This window comes from Dermacentor silvarum, chromosome 5, assembly GCF_013339745.2.
Source record: "Dermacentor silvarum isolate Dsil-2018 chromosome 5, BIME_Dsil_1.4, whole genome shotgun sequence".
Taxonomy (NCBI): domain Eukaryota; kingdom Metazoa; phylum Arthropoda; class Arachnida; order Ixodida; family Ixodidae; genus Dermacentor; species Dermacentor silvarum.
This window is the reverse complement of record NC_051158.1, coordinates 20,486,636-20,509,896: the sequence shown is the minus strand read 5'-3', so window position 1 is coordinate 20,509,896 and position 23,261 is coordinate 20,486,636. Positions and strand designations below refer to the sequence as shown.

General features: G+C 49.2%; 1 protein-coding gene across 1 annotated transcript in view; it reads right to left on the bottom strand.

Annotated features, from left to right (window-relative positions):
* LOC119453991 (somatostatin receptor type 2-like) overlaps positions 1–21,798 on the bottom strand; it is a 181,836-nt gene extending 160,038 nt beyond the window's left edge. The window contains exon 1 of the mRNA XM_049667475.1: positions 20,145–21,798. Within this exon, the coding sequence (XP_049523432.1) occupies positions 20,145–21,287 (1,143 nt within the window). The 5' untranslated portion in view covers positions 21,288–21,798. The remainder of the gene's footprint in view (positions 1–20,144) is intronic.
* Positions 21,799–23,261: the final 1,463 nt, after the last annotated feature.

The following is a 23,261-nucleotide window of genomic DNA, read 5'->3' as shown; positions in this document are numbered from 1 at the left end:
CTAGGTGTTAACAGCGGAAAGATTTAAGCAGGGCTCTAAGCTCCACCGACACCATTACGGAGCATAAAAACAAAGAATGTAGCTCTCTCTCTCTCTCTCCCTCTTAAACTCTCGTGTTCGCCGCTCTTGCACAAAACAGCCAAACGCGCTTCTACGTCACGCGCGACCTTTCGCCCGGCGTTAATGAATGCGACTGCGCCACTTACTATATACGCCGCCCAGCTCAGCGTTTTTCGCCGTTCACACCCACTCTCACTTGCGGCGACGACGGTGTCCGGCACATTTTATACACCTGCACGGACGGGGCGGCGGAAGGCCCGCCGAGCCTTCTCGCACTAAAGAAGTGTCACACTAAATTAGGCCCACCATCAGCCACCAGCACCATCGCCCGCTTGCGCGACACTTCCAGTGCATACACGCGAGCAACTCTCTTCCACAACCTCCTCCCCTCCTTCCCTCCCCCATCTTCTCCATTTCCCGCCCCCTTCTAGCGACATCGTACACTGTATTAAACGATGCTTATATATGTGCGGCGCGCTCTTCGGGCTTTTATCTCTTGTGTCTTGTTGTTCGCGTACGCAACTGTCTTGCTACAGGCAGGGAGGCCGGGGCGTCGTGCCAAGTACAGTCGTCGCAGACTAACGGACACTATAGCAAGAACGAAAAAAAAAACAAGCCGAACGCCGCCAACAACACAAATGGCGTTAAATTGTGCCAGGTGCACTATAAAATAGCATATACTACACCCTTAAAAGTGAAAAAAGGGTGCAAATGTACCTATACCTCACACCCTAGCACTCACACCCTAACACCGAAGGGTGTTAGGGTGTGTCATGTCCCCCTTTTTTTCTTTTCTTGTGCATTTTGCGCAGTACGTTAACAGACATTTACACCCTTTTTCACCTTTAAGGGTGTACATTATTTTACAGTATTTTACAGTGTGGATGACATTTTTTTTATCACTTTCATGAACTTTCATACACCTTGCGGGCTTTTGCAGGACTTATTTGCCATATTCCGTACATATGCCAGTGCTTCGAGTCGTCGATTAATTCACCCTCGCGCTGCGATCTGCTGTACGCCTCCTGATGAGCTCAGATGGTATAGAGCAACCACTGCGGTGAGGCATTGGTCCCGGGTTCGAATCTCCCGAACCAGGACGCATTATTTTCCTGAACTGCTAAACCGTATTTCTGAGAAACCCGTATTGAGTTGCCTTTGTAGCTTCATGCTGGAGTCGGATGGATGATAATTTATTTCAATTTCATCAAACGGCGTTTGTGTTCTCATTTTTTGTTCTAGTTGTCTCCATGTGCGCGCGGCTGCCTTCGGTTAGGTGAACGCTTACCGACTTGCTCAACACTGAGTCGCTCTAAACAGTCGTCGCTATTACTCAACACGAACACACCTCAACAACAGAAAGCCCGAACACCATTCCACATCAAAGAAAATTGAAAGAACTCGTTCACCACTTATTTCTGGCCACATAAAATACACTCGGGCATAAAACAAGTAAAAAAAAACTAACATGGGGTAAACATTAATTAGTGTGGTAATAAATTAATTACCATTGTTGAACTGTAATCACCTGAAAATTTTTCAAGCGTATAAAAAAAACGCTACTACGAGCTTCGCGTCCAATTTCGAGCGCTTAAATCGCAATTTCGAGGTGTAAAGTTCTGATTTTAAAATAATATGTTTTGCTGGAGATTTCTGGTTGGGGTGCCTTAGCTTGGAACTCCAACAGCGACGACTCGGACTAAGAGTCGCTATGAAAAAAAAGTTTATCTCTCTCTTTCTCTCTCTCTAGAATGTGCTAGGTTTTTATGCTCATCGTGTTTCAAAAGCATTCGGATGTTTTATCTTTACAACGCTTATTTGGTTAAGCTAAGTTGCTTCTGACTTGTCTAGATTGCTCAGGTTAGACCTGCCATGACGGCAGCTATACAGATACAGCGCTCACTGTTATGGGTACTCTGTATATAGCGCTTAATCAGAAAATTACGATTATTGCCATCTGTTACGGCGATGTGGCTGATAGCAGACATGACGGAGGCATAGTCGTCCGTGCCACGTCTCAGTAAATGACAGCAGGCCAAATGAACAGAAAGAAAAATGAATTGTCAGAAAATACAAAATTATTTACGTTCTCCCTTTTGACGTCGGCATTCTAAACTGACACGCAAAAAATTGACAGTCACTTAAGTATCCTTACGTGATTTGAATGCGAAAGCATGCGGACTTGTCTAAGTTATCACCGTAAATTAAAACGCCACCTTAATCCAAATTTGGGAGTGTCCAGGTCGGTTTTTTGGGTGTGGGCTACGGTATTCGTCCGACGCTGTGGCTGCTCCCGGTGGGATTACGCAGTGCGAGCCGCAGCAGGTCCAGCGCCGGGAACGTGACGTCATCACTTGGTCACGTGGGTTTTGGTACCACCGGAAGTTAACGCCGGACGCTCGTCGGATTTTTCGCTTCATGGGGCGTATAATGCTTTTGCATTATTAACAACTTACCTCTACGTTTGGTTCTGCCAAGGTTGCAGTGCGTATGTGCTATAGGCCGCCTCGCTTTTACGGGGTTTTGTCAATCGTCCGCAGATTGAGCAAACGCTGACATTCATACACTTCGATTCGGACAACATGGCTCCAATTGTCTAGGCTCCACAAGCCCAACCTAACAACGATCATTATCGCTCTCTGACCGAGTTCCTTGAACCACGGTCGAGCACTCCCCGAGGCCTTCTCTACCTCCGCAATACACATGGATTCGGGGAACTTTTGGTTCCTGTCATCTACAGATTTTATCTCCGGGTGCAGGAACATGCAATCTGCAACGGTTCCAATTTGAGAATCAGTTCCACTGTCACCTTTTCAAATCACGCACGTGGCCAGATAGGACTACTTCCTCGGTACAATACAGCTGAAATCGTCAATCACCATGGCCTTCAGGCACAACCTTCGAGAGTCCTCCAGCTCCTGAACCCTCACCAGACTAAATTATCAAAATATAAGTTATCCTTGGCAACACAGACATTAGTAATACTTTCTTGCGGACTAGTTGGTTCATAGTGAGCTATTAACGTGTTCTGAATACGGAATGATCGCATAGGCAGGCGTTGTTTCGACGGAAGTGGGCAACAAAAAGAAAACTTAGTTCAGGTGAATCAATTCGCCTCACTGTTTGAATCTTGATTCGAGAAGTGCGTTGATCAATTCGATTTGTTTGGACAGCAATGGAAAACTTCGGGTGCCGGAGACGCTATACAGCATATACCCCTAAAAGAACTAAGCACTAAATAAGTTTTCTTACCTGCTCAAGTGATCGAGTCATATGCTTTACGTTTTATTGCGATAGCAATTATATGGACACTCAAAAGCAGATTTCTGCCGTCGGCGTCGCCGTCGCCGTCGCCGTCGCCGTGAGGTTCCGTATGACGTCATTTGGAGAAGAAATCGTTGCCGCGCGCCGAACGCTGTATGTGCGAGTGAAAGGGCGCGAGGGGCGCGTCTTTCACTGGGAGTGAACGCACGGCGAACACACGCACGTTGCTCGCTTAAGGGCTGCAGAAGTAGGTGTCTCTGTTCTCCTTCACAATCACCATGTATGTAGAGCAAACGCGCCTTCTTCCGACGAGCGAGAGGCCGTGGGGGAGGGGGAGGGAAGGGAGGCGACGTTTAGCTGCGGCACGCAGTGCCTATTATTGCGATAGCAATTATATGGACACTCAAAAGCAGATTTCTGCCGTCGGCGTCGCCGTCGCCGTCGCCGTCGCCGTCGCCGTGAGGTTCCGTATGACGTCATTTGGAGATGAAATCGTCGCCGCGCGCCGAACGCTGTATGTGCGAGTGAAAGGGCGCGAGGGGCGCGTCTTTCACGGGGAGTGAACGCGCGGCGGAGAACAAACGCGCGTTCTGCGCCGTGCTCGCTTAAAGGGCTGCAGAAGTAGGCGTCTCTTTTCTCCTTTACAATCACCATATATGTAGAGCAAACGCGCCTTCTTCAGACGCGCGAGAGGCCGTGGGGGAGGGGGAGGGAAGGGAGGCGACGTTTAGCTGCGGCACCAAGTGCCTATTTATATCAGAGGCTCCAGCAACAGTCACCAACGCCGCACGCATTTTGAGCTAACGCGGGCAAAACGCCGATGGCGTCGACAACAGTTCTGCGTGTTGTTGCTACCAAAGCCGCTCACCTTACTTCGTATGACATTGCTGTGTTGCTATCGCATTCATTGCTTCGCCCTTAGGGCGAAACTGTGACATTTTTTTTTATATCAGAGGCTCCGGCAACAGTCACCAACGCCGCACGCATTTTGAGCGAACGGGGGCAAAACGCCGATGGCGTCGACAACAGTTCTGCGTGTTGCCGATGCTGCTGCATGTCCAAGTTTATACAGCTGATAAAGCTAATATCATTACTCCGTATAGCTCTCTACAAGTTTGCTATCGCAATTGATGCTTCGCCTTTCAGGTGAAACTGCGACAACTTTTTTGGTGAATCGTTCAAATATCAAGGCGGACAGTCGACATTTGTGAATTCCCTTCAGTTTACAGAAGTGCTTGCTTTCGTTCGTGCAGTAAACGTGTGAATTTTCATCCGTAATTGCAGTCGACTCCCGTTAATCCGACGCTTTCCTGCAGGGCCACAAGATTTTGGTCGAATTATCCGAAAGGTCGAACTAACAGACGGCAGCAAAATGAACGAATTCAAGTTTTTTTTTATTGCGATAGCAATTATATGGACACTCAAAAGCAGATTTCTGCCGTCGCCGTCGCCGTCGCCGTGAGGTTCCGTTTGACGTCAATGAAGATTAAAACTTCGCCGGTAGGTAAGTGGTTCTTGAGGGAAAGGGAAAGGTTGGCGCTATCTTCTGCAGCCCTTGAGGGAGCACGGCTCAGCGCAAACTTCGCCGCGCGCCGAACGCTGTATGTGCGAGTGAAAGGGCGCGAGGGGCGCGCGCTTTCACGGGGAGTGAACGCACGGCGGAGAACAAACGCGCGTTCTGCGCCGTGCTCCCTTAAGGGCTGCAGAAGTAGGCGTCTCTTTCCTCCTTTACAATCACCATATAGGTAGAGCAAACGCGCCTTCTTCCGATGCGCGAGAGCCCGTGGGGGAGGACGGGGGGGAGGGGGAGGGAAGGGAGGCGACGTTTAGCTAAACGTCGCCTCCCTTCCCTCCCCCTCTCCCCCGTCCTCTCCCCCGTCCTCTCCCCCGTCCTCTCCCCCGTCCTCCCCCCCCGTCCTCCCCCCCCGTCCTCCCCCACGGGCTCTCGCGCATCGGAAGAAGGCGCGTTTGCTCTACCTATATGGTGATTGTAAAGGAGGAAAGAGACGCCACCAAGTGCCTATTTATATCAGAGGCTCCGGCAACAGTCACCAACGCCGCGCGCATTTTGAGCGAACGCGGGCAAAACGCCGACGGCGTCGACAACAGTTCTGCGTGTTGCCGGTGCTGCTGCATGTCCAAGTTTATACAGCTGATAAAGCTAATATCATTACTCCGTATAGCTCTCTACCAATTTGCTATCGCAATTGATGCTTCGCCTTTCAGGTGAAACTGCGACAACTTTTTTTATGCTTAAACTAGTATGGAATATATTTTTGTTTCTTGCTCTTGAAGTGTGACTGAATCAGCATGAGCCGAACAGCGCCGAGAGGTTTAAACACTGGCTCAGCGTGACACGGCAAAAACAATTGCAGCAACGAACTGCGTCACAGGCGGGAAGAGCGTCGGTCACCAAAAGATGAAAATACATCGTGTGCTGAGTTTCTTGTGTTTCCAAGCTTATAGTAAGAGCCGTGCGGCTAAGGGGGCGCCAGTGTGGTTCGGTGAGGATCAAGTAACCCATCAAATTTAATTAAATTCTGAGGTTTTACGTGCCAAAACCACGATATGATTATGAGGCACGCCGTAGGGGGGGCTCCGGATTTAATTGTGACCACCTGCGGTTCTTTGACATGCACGCGAGGCACGGTACACACGAGCATTCTTTTGCATTTCAGCCACATCGAAAACACGGACCGGGATTCCATCCCGCGACCTTAGGTTTAGAATTAACCGAAGCGGCGGCATGCTTTCGATCGTTCGAACTCAAAACGAGTTTTCCTTCCATAGCAGTGCATGGTTTCTCGCCGGTACTTCTCAGTGCGTTCGCATTAAGCGAGAAGTCGAATTAACCGAGGTCAAATTGACGGGAGTCCACCGTACTCGCAAACACATACTGCACAGAAATCCATGAAGACACTATCCGAAGCGTGCGCGTCGGAGTGGGGAAGCCATGCACTGCGCGCGTTTTGGTTAAGTGGTGGGTTCACGCAATTAGAACTTATCTCCGAAGAAGTGTTGAGCGCGGACTGCTGGTTGAACTTGAACCTGGGTCGGCGCATGCGTCGTATTCTTTCTCCCTGAACTCCAACCCCATGTAAGAGCGTGTCTCCAATATACCACGGCCGAACGGAATAAGCCAACCCTGTCAGAGTAAGTGCCTTGCTCTTTGACGCTCGTCTTGGCCGCCGCCATTCGAACAAGCGTATGCGCCGCGAATGTGGCGCTGAAACCAGGCGGCGGTCGGATTTGCGTTGTCAGAAAATAAACCGCCACTATAGCACAGAGATCGTTACAGTTACAACGTTTTGTGTGTGTGTGTGTAAAGGCGGAGTATCTCCCCAATCTCTCGTTGACACGTCTGACATTCTGTCGTAGCTATATATATTCTTTCCGCGGGATACCGTCAGCAATTATGCAACGTCTGTCGCACTTCTCGCAAAAAAAAAATGTTTCCGGTGCCGGAGTCAGCAGCGTGGTGCTGCCGTGCCGCTGAGTTTGCCTTGCAGCAGATAACAAGCAATTTGCGGTGCGCAGGATTGCGATCTCTAGCCCCCTGATTGAGCACAACATCGGTGCCACGAAAGTACCTGCTCCCTTCTGATTGATGAGGCGGCGAACAGTCAGAGACGCGTGGTTCAACACAGAAAACACTTTGTGAAGAGCCGTGTCTCCCAACTCGTGGCGTTGAAGCGCAGTGATGGAGTGCAGATCGAGCCGTTTCTGCCTTCGCTGCCTTACTGCTTTCACCTTTCTGCCCCTGGCAATAAGCCGAACGTGTGTGTAACCTCGAAAACTGAGTTTTTGGCTAGGCATAGAAATGCCTAACCAACGAGGAAACCCGTCCGTCCATCCATCCGTCCGTCCGTCTGTCCGTCCGTCTCGTACGACGATCAATTTCAAGAAATGGTTCGCCGCAGCGAGCGAATTCACCTCCGCGCTGCCTCTCGCTTCAACGCGAACTAAGCGGCGAGAACACAGCGCACACCAAGCTATCACAACACACTCTGTCCCCATTTCAGATCGCTTTCAAGATAGCGCCCGCGCGGCCGCGCCATGAGCAGCCGCCGTCGGAGTACGGTTGTTCACGGTTCGCAACGGTTCGACGCGGATGGGTAAGGCTCTAAAGAGCGATAGCTGCTTATAATGATCGGAACGCCGCGAGCGCACCTGGCACCGCCACCTGCAGTAGTTTGCTTGCGTCATCAGTTCACCTCGCGCCACCGTCCGCAGCAGTTCGTGCATCTCGTCGCAGTGCTGTCGTTCATACTGGTCGGATCGAGTTTCATAACATTGATAATGACACCGGGCTGCGTGAAGATGAGCAAGTGGCAGAATGCTTACGCATACTTAGACAACTCCCAGAGAGGCTACTGCGTAAATTCTTTTCCTGCACATTTTCTACTATTCCAGGGCAGTGGATGCGCGCTCAAATAGTTTTAATTCCCAAGCCTGGCAAGAAATTGGCGATTGAAAACCTTAGACCAATCTCCCTAACCTCCCGTCTGGGGAAACTATTTGAAAGAATAGTAAACTCTAGCTTACAAAACTACTTAGAGGATAATGAAATCATTCCGGACACGGATTCAGACCCAAGCTCTCAAGACAGCCTCCTACAGTTGAAGGAGGGAATCCTGACAGACATCCCATGATCAAGAGAACACGTCTTCGTGGCCATCGACATAAAGGGAGCTTTTAACAACGTATAAGCCACCAAGGAATACTCGAGGGTCTCGATGATACTCGATGGAATGACACTCGATGACAAAAAGGGCGGCGATGAAGGAATCGGACACATTTCGCCTAATCAGAAGTCTGGTGGTTAATTAGCCGCTTCATTTACAGCTCGTCATATTACCCACTAACGAAAACAGAGATGGATGCGACCAATGCTTGCTTAAGGAAAGCGTATAAGATCGCCCTACAAATTCTGCAGTGCGCCTCAACCGAAAAAAACTCACGTCTCTCGGGATCCATGATACATTCGAGGAACTGGCAGAAGCTCAACTGATAACCCAAAGAAACAGACTCACACAAACTACTACGGGTATAGGAAACTTCTTGGCAGGCTCGGGCATCACGAGCCCCTAGAGAAACACAACCAAGCTAAACCCGTCATCATCATCAGCCGATATTTATGTCCACTGCAGGACGAAGGCCTCTCCCTGTGCTAAACCCATCCCCACAAGAATCAGAAACAGCATCAAAGTGGCGCCCATACCCACAAATATGGAATCAACTCTACATGCAGGCAGAAGAGAAGCCTGAGCTGCATACGTTGGCAAAACGTATGGAGACAAACCAAACTCCCGCTTCGTGGACGCGACAAGATAGTCAGGCAGGCAGGCAGGCAGGCAGAAAAGAACGGTAGCTGTCATCAGTGACTACTTGGGCAGATAAATCACTAGCGCCTCCACTCACAACACCACCATCGTGGAAGCAGAGGAAATCGCCATAGCTCTAGCTATCAAAGCGAAACAAAAACAAATAACCATCCTGTCGGACTCACAAGCGGCATGCAGAAGGTACCTCAGGGGACGAATATGAAAGCACAGCCTATAGTATTCTACAAGATATAACATCACGAGTCAGATTTCACTCTTTATGGGCACCCAGACATGAGGTAATCGTGGGAAACGAAGAGGCTGACAGAGTAGCTCGTGCTCATACTACACACAACGGGTACTGACCACCTTATTCCGATTCACCAGTACTTCTCTGCAATTTTAAACTATAACAGAGGGAATATAACTAAACTACCACCTCTACATAGGAATCTCAGTAAGGAAGAACAGGTTATATGCAGAAAGATGCAAACTTATGCATATAAAAACCTGCCCATTCTCCATAAAATTCATCCAGAAAGATATACGGATACATGCCCACGGGGCACGCCAACCCTAGAGCACATTTCATGGGCATGCACGGTCTACACACGAAAGACAAACGCCGAAATTAGGGCGCACACACAACGGGAGGCAGCGCTGTCCAATTCACAGGAAGAGTTCCAAAGGGCCATCATCCGACAAGCAAGATGGCGCGCGGAAGTGAATAGGGCCCCCGTCTAGGGGTCCCACCCATTGATCGTTTTATTCATCACTAAAATTGTTCTTCTTTTTCCTGCATATTTCCTACATCAAACAGACCACCACTCGCCTCGTCTACACATCCGACGTGTGACACGTTTGCGTCCAAGTCCATTTCTTCAGTCCCAAAACCGAATATCATCAACCTTGTTAACTAGACCGCAATTTCTCCCCTTGTTATTTCTCTTCAGTAAATTAATGTTACACCCATAATCTCTCTTTCCATTTCTCGCCATGCTCGACTTTTTTGATTACCTTACTTTTTCGCGTCAGTGCGCGCGTCGTTAAACGAGAGAGTCCATTCGGGCGTACGAGACAGTTTCCGCGACCAAAAGCAACAAATTTAACAAACCCAACGCCGAGAGCTTTTCGCGAACCGTTTTCCGATTAGCTCGTCACACTTTTGCGCATCCCCCCAACTTGTCTAACGACAAAAATACGTGCTCGAAACGCTCATCGACACGTTGCCATAGCGAATGGTCAAACCATTCACGAGATGAACGTGTCAGGAAGGGGCGCCGATCGTGTCATGTCGTGACCGTTTCGACAACTTCGCCTCACTAAGTTCGTGCAGTGTAGTCAGAGCCACGGGTCGCGTTAGCCAATCGGAATAGAGAACCAGAAAAAGGGCTTCTCCATTGCCCGCCGCCTCTGATCGCCCATTGCGAGACGCAGACTGACTAAAAGCGCCACGGTATGATTAGTACTGCACAATGAGCGAGCACTCCTATATTTCCTTTATCTCGGAAGCGCGGCCGGCTCTCATTGCTAATTGGCTGCCATCATTCGCGCGATGTGGCGGAGTCGTCTGTTCGCCTCAGCCTACTCGTTGTCTGCTCCATTCTGTCATCTGGTCGTCGTCTGTTCGTCGTCTGTTCCCGTGTATCGTCCAGCCTGTCGTCTGCTTACTCGCTTAGCATAGGACGAGCATCGCGTCTGCTTTCATTTCTGGTGCACCGTTTGCGTGCTCGAATATAGTACATTCGCGATCATTCGCTAAGCAAATAATATACCCTTCGTTGATTAAGGCTAGCGTTGAGACTAGTTGGAATCGCATTATCGGGAAGCAGCCTAGTCGGTTCCGAAAAGTAGAAGTCGAGGTGAAGTGCTCGGCGACAAAGTCACAGGCGTGGTTTATATTTCATGCCCGATATTGTCGGTATACTAATGCCTCATTGTTCACGTTGCGTTATTCTGTTTTAAGGTCACGACGGTGAGTCCGTTTTCATGTAGTACATGACCACCCGTTTCTAATTATACTGAGAGAATGTGTCCGGCTATACCAGTTCGTGTCTACGCCTCGATTGCTTGCGATAAATGACCACGTAACTGCAGATTACTGAACGTAAATCGGCTGTTAGTAAGTGCACCGTGGGTATTGTTTAAAATTGCAGCCTTTATACGTCATGTAGGCGTTTGAGCTTATCCACAATTCACTGTTCCGCGCCCATACAGCGCTTTTTATTTCTGCGCATAGGTCACTGCGCATGGGCGCCTTTTGCGCATGCATCCACTTCCAGCGTGTTTCTTCGTGCAATAAACGAGTTCTCAGAAGCGCTTTGTCTTTCGTGTTAGTGTTCCTGTTTTGTGTGCCTCGTAAACCTTTGCAGCGCTGTTCTTGAATAATACAGCCCTCGCTCCACTGCATCGAGTTGGCACGAACTGAAGCCGCTCCCGTAACGTGACACCGGCGGCGGTTGATCGGCGAAACCGCGTACCGCAGTAATTTCATCATGTCGCTTCTGCCCGGCATAACTCCGTGTCCCTATAGCCCGTCGTGGCTTGATTACTTTCTTTTTGTTCTTTTTGCGAGTTCTTCCTCGCGATGAGCTCATCTGCGCGCCCGAAAGTTTCTCGGAAATAGCGCTTCTATAAAGCGACACGTGTATATAGTGTACACACACGACGACATTATTCGCGAGAAGCGACGGTGTCGTCTGTCTGCCTAAGCCTATACTCGTTGTCTGCTCCACTCTGTCGTCTGTATGCTTGTCATCTGCTCGTCGTCTGTTCGTCGTCTGTTCGTTGCCTGTTCGCGTGTATCGTCCAAGCCTGTCGTCTGCTCCCTCGCTTAGCATACGGCAGGCGTCGCTTCTGCTTTCGTTTCGTGCGCAACGTTTGCGTGCTTCAATGTAGTGTATTCACGCTCATAACGCTAAGCAAATAATCGTATTCATCGCGCGACTCTGTGGTCTCGGCGTTACAGAGTGGCGCATATTGCTTTCTATTCCGACGAGGTACGCGGATGGCCTCCGGTCACGACACAGAGTTATAGCAGACGACGGCGAACTCTTTTGCGTGAGTTGCGTGATCCACGTGTTGCGAAAAGTCGAAGGGTAAAAGCGTGTCGGCCCTGGTCTGGTTTACATGTTATAGACATGCTATCGCGTGAACACTACATATTTGGATGCACATCTACTTAACATATCCGAACGGAATCCTATTTAGACAAGGCACGCCGGCTTGACTTCTGGCGAAAGCGACCGGTGTTACCTCTCATCAATAATCCTGAGGTGCCAAAAGTTATTGATACTATCGGGAGGGTCAAAGTCCTCAAAAAGAACGTTGAAGCAGAGAACGTGACTTTGATATGAGCTAGCGGTATAAGCCGAGCCGAATGCCTGGGCATGCACATTACTCCTGACGATTTTATGGTCAAAGATGAAATAAGAAATCAAAATAATTGAACTATATTCTAATACTTCGGTTGGGGCTAGTTGGTACTCAAAAACGACTCAAATAAATTTCTTAAACAACGAATCCCAACGATGCAGTGCCTTCTATACCAATGCACACAATTAATATTCTTCTGTGGAACCGAATTAAGAACGCGTAATACAGTGCACAAAGCGAAAGGTATGTGGTACTAAGTTTGTGGCCACATAGGTCAGGGATCGCGTCAAGAGTTGGCGAGGACCATTTCTGCACTTCCGCAAATTTTCGCGGAACCACGTACTTTCTTGAACTCCACTAATGCTTTGGCAACAAGCTTGTCTTGGTGTAGCTGCAAAATGCCAAACTGTCCTCGAAGGCAATATAATCCAGACTTGCAGTTCGGTAGGACAAACCTTTACTATGCTCCCTTATAAGGCGCATTGAAACACGGAAGGTAACGACGACCGCAGCGGTTCCTCCTTAAATTTCTAAAAGTAAACCAGGCGCGTCGATCATTCGCCTATCATGAGAATGGTATTTATATTGCATATATTTGTCTCACAGTCTTGCTTCTGGATTCAGGTGCTCGTGTGGTCTTATTTCTTACGCTTTATTCGTCTAAGTTTCCTGCCAATTACACTTTTATAAACGCATGAAGCCAATAAGTTCTTGCGCGCATGCATAGTCATATTGAATTGTTGCATTTATAACGCAAGATCTCGTTCGACATAATCAATCTGCGCTGTCAAAAATGCGTTTGAAGCCAGAAGGGCGAAGTTTAGACGAATCCACGTCCAACCCATTCTTCCCTTGCCGGCCTGAAGAGCCATACATGCACGCTCGCGTAAGCTCGCGTAAGCTCGCCTAAGCTCGCCTACACACTAGCGACATATTTCCCCCTGGTGCTGTTTGAAGGAAACTTTATTACGAAGACATTTGTTTGATTGTTTGTAGGTTTGGACAGGCCTATATATGCTATGTACTGTTTGCCTAAGAGCATAGAGTTTCTCCCTCTATTACCTATAGAGGGAAATCTGACGCTGCTGCGCTGTGGTATATGCATGGGGAATGCCGGTATATTGTGACTTCGGATTGGAATCGTTCTAGGAGATCCAGGACGCCTTGAAGACGCACCGTTCCGTCTGTCACGATTCATTTTCTGCTAGAACCGCACGTAAAAAGCTGTTGCAGCTTTATTATTACACAAAAACAGGTTTTGTTAATTACGTGGACTTTTGATTGGATGTACAATTATATGAAACGTAAGAAGTATCAGCGGGCCGCTAAAGTTGGAGGACAGACGCCAAAATTCGCGCTCGCTTTAAAACAGTTTGTCGTCTGTTCTTGATCTTCGTCGCTTGGTTACGCATTGTAAGTGAGCAAACTTCAATGGAAGACGTCATATGGGTGAACGAAAATATTTTATGAAGATTTTACTTTAAGAACGCGTTATTTGTGTAACCGCATCTGCGTTTTAGACGAAGCCTCGTACAACACCAGCCAACGCAAGCCTCGCAAACCCATATACGTACCGCCACTCCCACGACGGCACAGCGCTCTTTAGAAAACTCCCATAGACGGTGGCGCCATATTTCCCTCTCGGTAACTCTATGCCTAAGACAGAAGAAGTAGTGGACATCACTCATTATGCCCATTCTCTTCTACATACGCATTTATTAATAAAAAAAGAAAAACAACAACACGGTGTTACAGAGGCCATTCCTTATGCAGCCATTCACATTACAAACGCAGATGTTTCGAAATCCATCCTGCTGGCTTGTCGTACAGCGCCGATATGACAGCAATACAGCGCGACATTGTTTATAAACGTAGTCCGGAGAAATGCAATCTTACGATAAACTTTTGCCGAGGATGCGCTCTAAGAGAGAAAACTAGGGGAGGAGAAAATCGCGACTACGCGATGTCAAAAAGTCGCTCTTTACTCCTCTCTTAAAACGGAGATGTCCACGGTCTTGGGGCAAGTGAAACAAGGCGACTTTACGACCAGTCGCATCGTGTTACTACCCCTTGCGCCGGGTAACGACCCTCTTTTCATTTATTTATTTCTTTTTGCGACTTTGTGTCGAGTCGAGAAACGAGATTTCCTTAGCGCGAGTCCCAGGCACAAAGAGGTCAAAATAAAGTAGCATCTCCTGCAGATCTGCGAGCGCAGTGCGTTCCACAACTGTTCGCGCGCGGTTTCTGCGAAAATCGAAGCAAACGAGATATGACGCCAGTAACGCCTTTTTGTATAACCGCGTTCTGACAAGCTGTCACTCGCGCTTGCAGTCGAGGAAAGAGAAATTCGCGCGCAGTCTCGACACGGAAACGCCAGTCAAACGGACAGTGAACTCTTCGTTGAAATGCGATGTGCGAAAAGAAAAAAATGCGACATCCGCTACCGTCCGCTTCGTGGACGCGGCAAGATAACCCAGGCAGGCAAAAGCGGCACTGTCTGTTAGAAGGGTAGAAAAATAAAGAAAGATAGTCTCTATTTAGTCTTTAACAACGCACAGTAGTGTACCACCGTAAAACGAATTTCACTGACTGATTTACTGATAAAAGACACGTTTTTCTGCGGAATCCAATTTTATCATGTAGGATTATTGATATCGAGCATACGTGGCATTTCGGTAAGAATCAACCCCGTTCAAGTTTGCAAAGTTTCTCACTGTAAGGTCAAAGGCCGTGATAACCTTTGCAGAAAATGGAAGAAGGAAAATAGTGCTATCTCATTTAAAAATTAAAAAAAAACATTCAACACTGCAAATTTTCAAGGTCGTTTCTGCAGAAACCAAGCACGCAGGATCATATCGTTAAAATCTGTGACGTCACGAATGCCCGGTTTTCTGGCGAAAGAAACCCAGAAACTCTGGCTTTGACTTTGAACTGTTTACTCTATTCATAGGTCATATTATACCATCATAGGCGGTTGGCGGATTCCGTGCAAAAAACGCGAAAGTGCGGACATTTGGCCGTTCCTACTGCGTCAAGTAGGAACACGGGACAATTCCTAAAAAAGTCGGTACTGTCCCGCTCAATTCAGGTCGGTTGGCAACCCCACACAGTCGCCATCTTGTGCTTATGGTTCATCACAGACGATGCTCAATATACATGAGAATGGGATGGCTCTGCGAAGATTTGACTCAATGCCTCGTCGAAATTGTCACCGAGACGAAAGAGAACGGACTCAATCTGGCAGGTCGGCGACGACAACAGCGCGCAAAATGCGGACAATGCAATGACGTGTGGACAGTCGGCTCTGAGAAGGTGACGACCACGTACAAATAGGAATGCATTCAAGTTATAGTCGCAAACTTTGAAGCAAGTCGTGCGGCCCCGGCACCGAATGCAGTTGGCGTCAGAATCACTGTAGGGTTGGTAATATCGATGAACGATTAATCAATTAATCGATCAAAAGTATCCCGCAAAACGATTAATCTTCATCGATGTCCACCTTTCATTTAATCGACTTAATCGATTAGACACGTTGAATTAATCGTTTTCGAGAGTTTGACAGGAGTGGCGCGAAAGTTTTGAAATCGTACTGGAATGGCGGAGCACGAGCAGTGACTGTGCGGCTGTGGTAGAGCGACTGCCGACTGTTTTTCCCAGTCCCGAGTGATGCCGAGCCGAATGCTTCCCCTTTCTTTACCCACACCGCACATGCCACCCAAAGCCGGACGCTGAAATGCCCTCGCAATTCAATTCATACTATAGCAACCCAGTCGTTGATCGCCGTGCCACTCCCAGTCCACTAAAGACGTGGCACAGCATGAGCGCCGGTTTGGAGCACGTATTTGAGATACGATAAAGTTCATGTCGATTCCAGTAAATCTTCCGAGCGTCTATCCCCGCATGCTGGTTGTGTGGCCATTCAAAGAAGGTGTTGGTTTCACCCGAACATCCCAGTCCATTGACATTCATTCGCTCTGTAGAAAAAAGCACGTGGCCTAAAATCTTAAAGCATGGTTATTGGTGTGGTGGTGGCGGTGTTGCAGGAGGCGGGGTTAGCCTGGCATACATAGCCGGGAATTGTCACGCCCGAGCCTCCAATGAGTTGAGATGAGGGAAAACGACGTCCTCAAAGGTCCTGTGCGAAAGACCACTTTTTTGCAGGCTGTCGACCATCGCGTTTCTTTCTGTGTCGAACTGTGGGCATAGCCAAATGAAATGTTCAATGTCGCCGATATCACCACAGAAGACATAGAGCGGGGAAGCGCAACGTCCAGTCTTAACTGAATGACCAAGCCGGGGTGTACGCGGAGTCGGTTCTGATGCGGTAGAACAGCGTCGCTTCCTCGCGAGTAAGTCCATGGATCACAAAGGTTTGGTGCGGAGTCTTGTGGATCGCCCTAAAGTGATTACGGATTGCCTCCTTAGAGTCCTGAGAAATGCTTGGCGCTCTCACTTTTGGGTTACATGTCAGCGCTAGGCGTGCAAGCGCGTCAGCTTTTTTGTTTCCTTCAATTCCTACGTGGGGTGGGATCCAATGGAATTTTACGTTAAATTCCTTGCTCATTGGATCTTTGATCAGTACTAGAGATTACCTTGTAAACTTCTCTAGAATCGTTGTAATGCTGACTTTGAGTCCGTCAGCACCACGATATCTCGTGCAAGGCCGCGGTAATTGCGGCGCTTTGTACTGTTGTAGACGAAATTAAGCGATCCAGGCGGCCAGACCGTGATACATCAAGGGAGGGTATGAAGCATGCCGCTGTGCAGCTATATGTTTGTGCACACACTGACGCGTCTGTGTACGCTTGTAGGTGGCTTTGATATACACTGTGCTCAAGTGGTCCAGTACGAGGAACTTAGCTTCGGCAGTTGTAATGGTGCGTTAACGCCGGTAGCCGGGGTACATTGAGGCTGCATGTAACGTCCGAAAAAGACCATGGCGGATCGAGACGACTCCGTTTAGGCCATTTCAATCCTGAAAAGCGGAAGATGTTCAGCGCCGCGTGGAAATGGGAGCGAGTTCTTGCTCCGCCGGAGAAGCCGCCGGGAAGCGCCGTGCCTATACGGGGGACTCCCCGAGCCATAATAGCTGCATTAACAAGGCCTGAGATGCCAAGAGGCGGAGTGGAAGAGACTCTGCTTCATTATAACCTTCTTGTTCGAAGCTTGCCGAGGAACTCCCATCGCGAAGCGAAGTCCCTTTCTATATACTGCCTCCAAGCGCTCGAATTGACTCGGTGATGGTTATATATGAGCGGCAATTCATAGAGGATGCGGCTTGTTGTCAGTGCAGCGTTCAGTGTAAGCATGGACATTGGATTGTTTCCCCTAACGTACACCTGCCAAGCGACGAAGTGCGTAGTCCATTTGCACTGATGCAGCCACAACACTTTCAACCACGCGTCGCCACAGTATCTTGCTGTCTATGGTGACGCCCAGGGAACGAACACTACTTGCACGACAAATTGCATGGCCTCTGATATCCAGCGTCAGACGGGTTCACTTCCACCTCACTTCAGTAATACATTTCCCCTGTGCATATTGCAACTCCTTGCATACTATAGTTGGATTTCACCTTTTACTTCTGCGATTTTTCTTATTTCTTGTTTAACTGTATTGAACAGGAGTTCACTAGTGCTATTTATCTTGTTTAATGCTGCTCTAAGTGCCATTTCATAATATATAATGTTTATATATTCAAAGGCCACTAGTGCCAACTCTATTTAGTCTTTAACAAATTAAACATTAAACTTTATACACTTGTATTTCTAACTTGTTTCCACCTCTCAAACATTAAAATAGCGTTCTAGAAAAGTATATTAACTGTGTCTCAATCGTTTTAACGTGCCCGGCAAAAATTTCCATTAATCAATTAGTCGATGAAAAACCCTGCATCGAAAGCGATTAATCGATTAAAGGCTAAAATGATGAACGATTAATCGTTAATCGAATAAAAAAATTAATCGACCATCCCTAAATCACTGCGATCTCGAGGCAGCTTTGTGCGCTCACTACCGTCAAATATGATCCCAACTCACGACTTAAAAAAATCACAGGGTCTTTTATGTTATCCCTAAGACGACTTGAAGGCGAAAGCCCAAGAGCCGATGGATTAAAGACGGACGCATGACGTACATATCCCCCTTAATTCGCTTAGTCAGCCCTTGTAATTCGCTTACTCATCCCTCTTAATTAGCTAAGTGTACTTCGCTTAGTCATCCCTCTTAAGTCCAAAGATCGAGGGTTCGTAGCCTTAATTAACATCAAAGGTCGTGGTTTCGACTACCACCAAAGGCCGAGGGTTCGTAGCCTTTTTGTAATTTTCGTGTCATCGACGCGTTTGTCTCTGGGATGTACGAGTTGGGCCCTAATCTCGAAGTCGAAGACCAAGATCTGCTAGACGTCACGGGAAAGTGCGGCCTTGCGAGAAAAATCCAAGACGTCTATAGTGTGTTGCTTTCACTTAAGAAAAAGCGGCCTATAGATTTTAACCTACGACCTCTAACTTATCTTGCAACAACTGGACATATACACCTTTTTTGGACCACACATGAATAGTCCTCTCAGAGGATTTATTTTCCAGTTTCCATGTGACCGATATGTGATTTCTCATTTATTCAAATTATCATTCTCAATTACCGTATCTCCAGCTCATATGCGTACACCTACTGCTCCTATTTTCCGATACAATTTAATTGTCAAAGCTTTCGTTAATTCATTGTCACTTGTGCCAGGCTCAAGGCCTAGAAGAATGAGCATACTGGACTTGTACGTGTGTATGTGCGCATACGTGTGAACGCGATGTATCTGTGGCATCTGTCACAGAGCGTGTGTTGCGAACGTAATATTTGTTCTAACAAACACTAAGAAAGATGCCCTGATATGCCAGGCAGTCACACACGCTCGCTAGCGTCGACCAGAAAGATACACTAGACGTTCTATGGACCTCGATCTGCGTGCCGCAAGTGATCATCTATTAGAGATAACATATGTCCAGGTACGATATCTTTACAACGTTACAGCAACGTCATCTGGATGTGATTCAGATTATTCATGGTATGTATTCGTAATGTTGCTTGGACAAATCTAGATATCGATAGCAAGTATTCAATGCGTAGAACATGATGTTCTATAGACATCTATGGAACATAAATGGTTAGCCGGGTTCAACGTGCCGAGAGTTAATAGATTCGCACTGGCCACGATGAAGTGTTTGCTCTGCCGGTTTCGTTAGTCAGTCGAACTTCCTCTGACACCAGGTACATTAGCGAGTTTAGAAACCATACGGAAACTAAACGGCGGGAGTGTTTTGACGGTGAGGTTAGGGGTTAGCAATGGGTGGTGGTGGTGAAAAACTTTTATTGGTAGTACAAAAAGTACAATGCTTTGCACCGTTTGCACGGATACGTGTGTCCGTATTGATTCTGTGTCACCTTTCGCGCATACTTCAATTCCGAGAGAATCGTAACCAACCGTTACAGCGTCCTACTAAACAGCATTGGAATTATCGTTTGTGGTTGCCTTCACTACCCAGTAAGCATGCTCGCAGGAGGAGTCACCCCCAAAGATTACAAGGGGGCAATCGTCACCCCTGTCTCCGAAACTCGTTCTCAACTACCCGTTTCTTATGACGAAGGGAAGGGACACGTAGAGAGAGAAAATGATAAATGAAAGGCAGAGAGGGTAACCATGACTGAGCCCGGTTGGCTACCCTACACTGGGGGAAGGGAAGAGGGGAGGGAAAGATTGGGAGAACAAGAGAAAGTCCACCGTGGACATCGACGACATGGTAACTGTTCCTTTGCTCTATCACTGACGGTCACTCAGTCCGGATCACAGACTTCCGCCGCGAAGTGAGGAAACAATGCTGTGCCGCTTACGCTTGGGCGTTGCATTCACCAATGCATACACGTGTTTGATTGGAATGGCTGATAGCGCCGAGTGCAATGCCTGCGGTAAGGGACACTTAGGCGTACGGGATGATAAGGTGACAGCTCGACCGTCCATTCTTGTGGTGACTGCGCTAGCGACGCCGCTTAGTTCCGTCGTGGTTTCTTAAAACGATACGTCCCCGCGGTAGTTCACAAGCCGGCAGCCAAGTCGAAGTCAAAGAACACTTACTTTGCTGGCTCCCGTCTGGGTGTTTCCGGTTCCTCCTCCTCCGGGAGCCGCCGATGAACGCGGGAACATACTGTCCTCCTGCGGCTGTTCCCGGCCGCGGCCGGAACCGTGTGCAGCCGTTACGGCGACGCAGGAGAACGCCTTGGCGAAGGACTTCTTGAAGTTGTCGCTGAGGAAGGCGTACAGGATGGGATTGACGGCCGAGTTTGCGTACGACAGTAGCTGGCTGAGCAGGAACACGGTGACCGTGAACGCGGTGGCCTGCGTGGCGCCCACGCAGCTGATGTACAGCTGTCCGGCCCAGTAGGGCAGCCAGCAGATGACGTAGACGGTGATGACGGTGAGCACGAGGTAGGTGACCTTGCGGTGCTTCGCGCGGTGCCGCGAGCGCGGACCGACGCGACTCAGACGCAGGATCACGAGCACGTAGAACAACAGGATCAGCAGCAGCGGTATGGCGAAGCCCAGCGTGAAGGAGTAGAGCGTGAAGGCCGCCTGGCCGTTCATCATGCCCGACTCGGGCCAGTCGATGGTGCAGGACGGCACGGGGCCGGCGTCCGCGTGTCCGGCGTCCACCACCCTCGCGTACATGTACACGGGCACCATGAGTAGCGCGGACACTGTCCACGCCGTCAGGCAGACAAACTTGGCGATGAAGGGAGTCCGATACCGCGGCGACGAGATGGGGTGGCAAACGGCCACGTAGCGGTCAGCGGACATGACGGTCAGCAGTAGACTCGAGGTGAACTGGTTGATGGACGTGGTGGTCATGTACACCTTGCACATGGCATGGCCGAACGGCCAGTACTTGAACACCATGGTGGCGATGAAGAAGGGCAGCCCGACCAGGAACATCTCGTCGGCCAGCGCGAGGTTGAAGATGTACATGTTGGTGACGGTCTGCATCTTGGAGAAGCGGAGCACAACGTAGAGGACGAGCGAGTTGCCGCACAGCCCGACGAGGCAGACGAGACCGTAGAGGAGTTTGGAGAACTCGACCACGAACTCCGGGTGGCTGGTGAAGAAGGGCTCTTCGGCGACCGTGACAGGAGCGCTGCAGTTTGCCGGCACCAGGGAGGCCAGGGCCCGGGGACTGGCCGTGCCGTTGGCCGCCGCTCGGCACAGCGCCGAAGTTTCGTTCATCGTCTTCGGCGCCTTGCGCGTTGATCGCGGCGACACACTGAGAGACCCCCCCTTTCGGTCAGCGGCGCGCGGCGACGGCAAACCACGCCCGGCGTCGGCGCGGGCTCCGGCACGGCCCGGGCTGCCGGCGCTGCTGCGGCGAAGAACACGACGGCCGGACTCCGGGCATCGATCCGCTCAGCAGCCCGGCCAACATGGCGCCGATCACCGGCGTTCGCGAGACTCGAGTAAGGGGAAAAAAAAAAACTCTTGCGCTTCTTCTTCCGATTCTTGTCGTCTTTCACCACGACAGCTGGCAGTCTCGGCGTACCGTCGTCACTCACTTGGCGCGCGCAAGCTTGGTCGACGAGCGACCGGCGATTGTTCCGACGAGGCGGCAGCCGAGGTGCCGTACACACGAGACCCGGTGGAGTAGGAGGTCTCTGTAGACGGCGTTTCGGAGGCGAGTCCCTCTCAGCTGCTCCTGCTGCCGTACTACCGGCGGGCGCGAACTTGGCCCGGCGTTACGGCGGCTGCGCCGGGATGTTGTGTGTGAGCGCGCCGATGCTGCCGGTTCGGCCGCTACAGGGCGCTGCGAATGCGAGCGCGAGAGCGCTGGCGAGCGGAGGGAGAGCGAAGGACGGTGGATGAGAAATAAAATAAATGAAAGCGGCTCGCAAAAGAACAAGACAGGCTCCCGCGCGAGCGCGGTGAAAAGGCGAGCTATCGCGTCGTTTCTCGAGGATTGAGGAGAAGGCGACCCCCTTTGGCCGATTGAAGGTGCCGCGATGTTGACCGCCGCCGCGATGCGGCGCTACCGATGATCGCGCGTGAAGGGGGCCACGTTTCTGATAATTGAGTATGGCGAGAAATTGGGCTAGTTAGTGTTCGTTGAGACGGTAATGCTCTTAGTACAACTCGGTTTAAACTAATAAACGCAATATGACTCAGCAGAAAAAGCGGAGCGTCGTCCTCGTCCGGTGCATCCATTCGCGATTTATACCGGTATCACAAGGCGCACTTTTGATCGCGATCAAGCCCGATTCGGATCGAAATTCTCTACTGTGATTGGCTCCCCCGCGTAGCTTGCGCAAATGAGCCAATCACGACCGAGAAATTCGATCCGGATCGGGCTTGATCGCGATCAAATGTGCGCCGTGTGGCACCCGTACAACGGAGTTGTACGTGTGCTTCAGTTTGTGCTTCAGTTTGTTTGTTGGTTTTTTGTTTGTTTGTTTCTGTGCTTGTTTGTTTTAGGGTATTCATAATCCTAGACTTTTGCCCTGAAATGGTTATTTAATTTGACAGCGGCACGCAACGGACGATCACTCGTATTGCAGATACCTATACGTATTATCCTTGTAGATATTTGCCAAGATATTCACGTATGCCTCCTGTACTCCTTGATTACGCAATACCTCTATGACTGCTGGTATCTCTACTGACTCAAATGCTTTTTCATAATCTATGAAAGCCATATAGAGAGGTTCATTGTACTCCTGCAGATTTCTCTATTACCTGATTTATGACATGGATATGATCCATCGTAGAATATCCCTTCCTGAAGCCAGCCAGGTCTCTTGGTTCTACAAGGATTGCACAGCAACTTTGGTTCTCCACAAGAAAAGTAGAAAGATACCTATCAAGAAAGGGGTCAGGCCAGGAGACACAATCTCTCCAATGCTATTCACTGCATGCTTAGAAGAAGTATTCAAGCTCTTAGACTGCGAAGGCTTAGGAGTGAGGATCAACGGCGGATACCTCAGCGACCTTCGGTTTGCAGATGACATTGTCCTATTCAGCAATAACGGGGATGAACTACAGCAAATGATTGAGTACCTTAACCGAGAAAGTGTAAGAGTGGGGTTTCAGATCAATATGCAGAAGGCAAACATAATGTTCAATAGCCTTACAAGGGAACAAGAATTCAGGGGCCATATTCTGAAACGTTCCGCTTCGGCGAAATTTCTTTTTTCGCTTTCAGGCGCGCGCTGA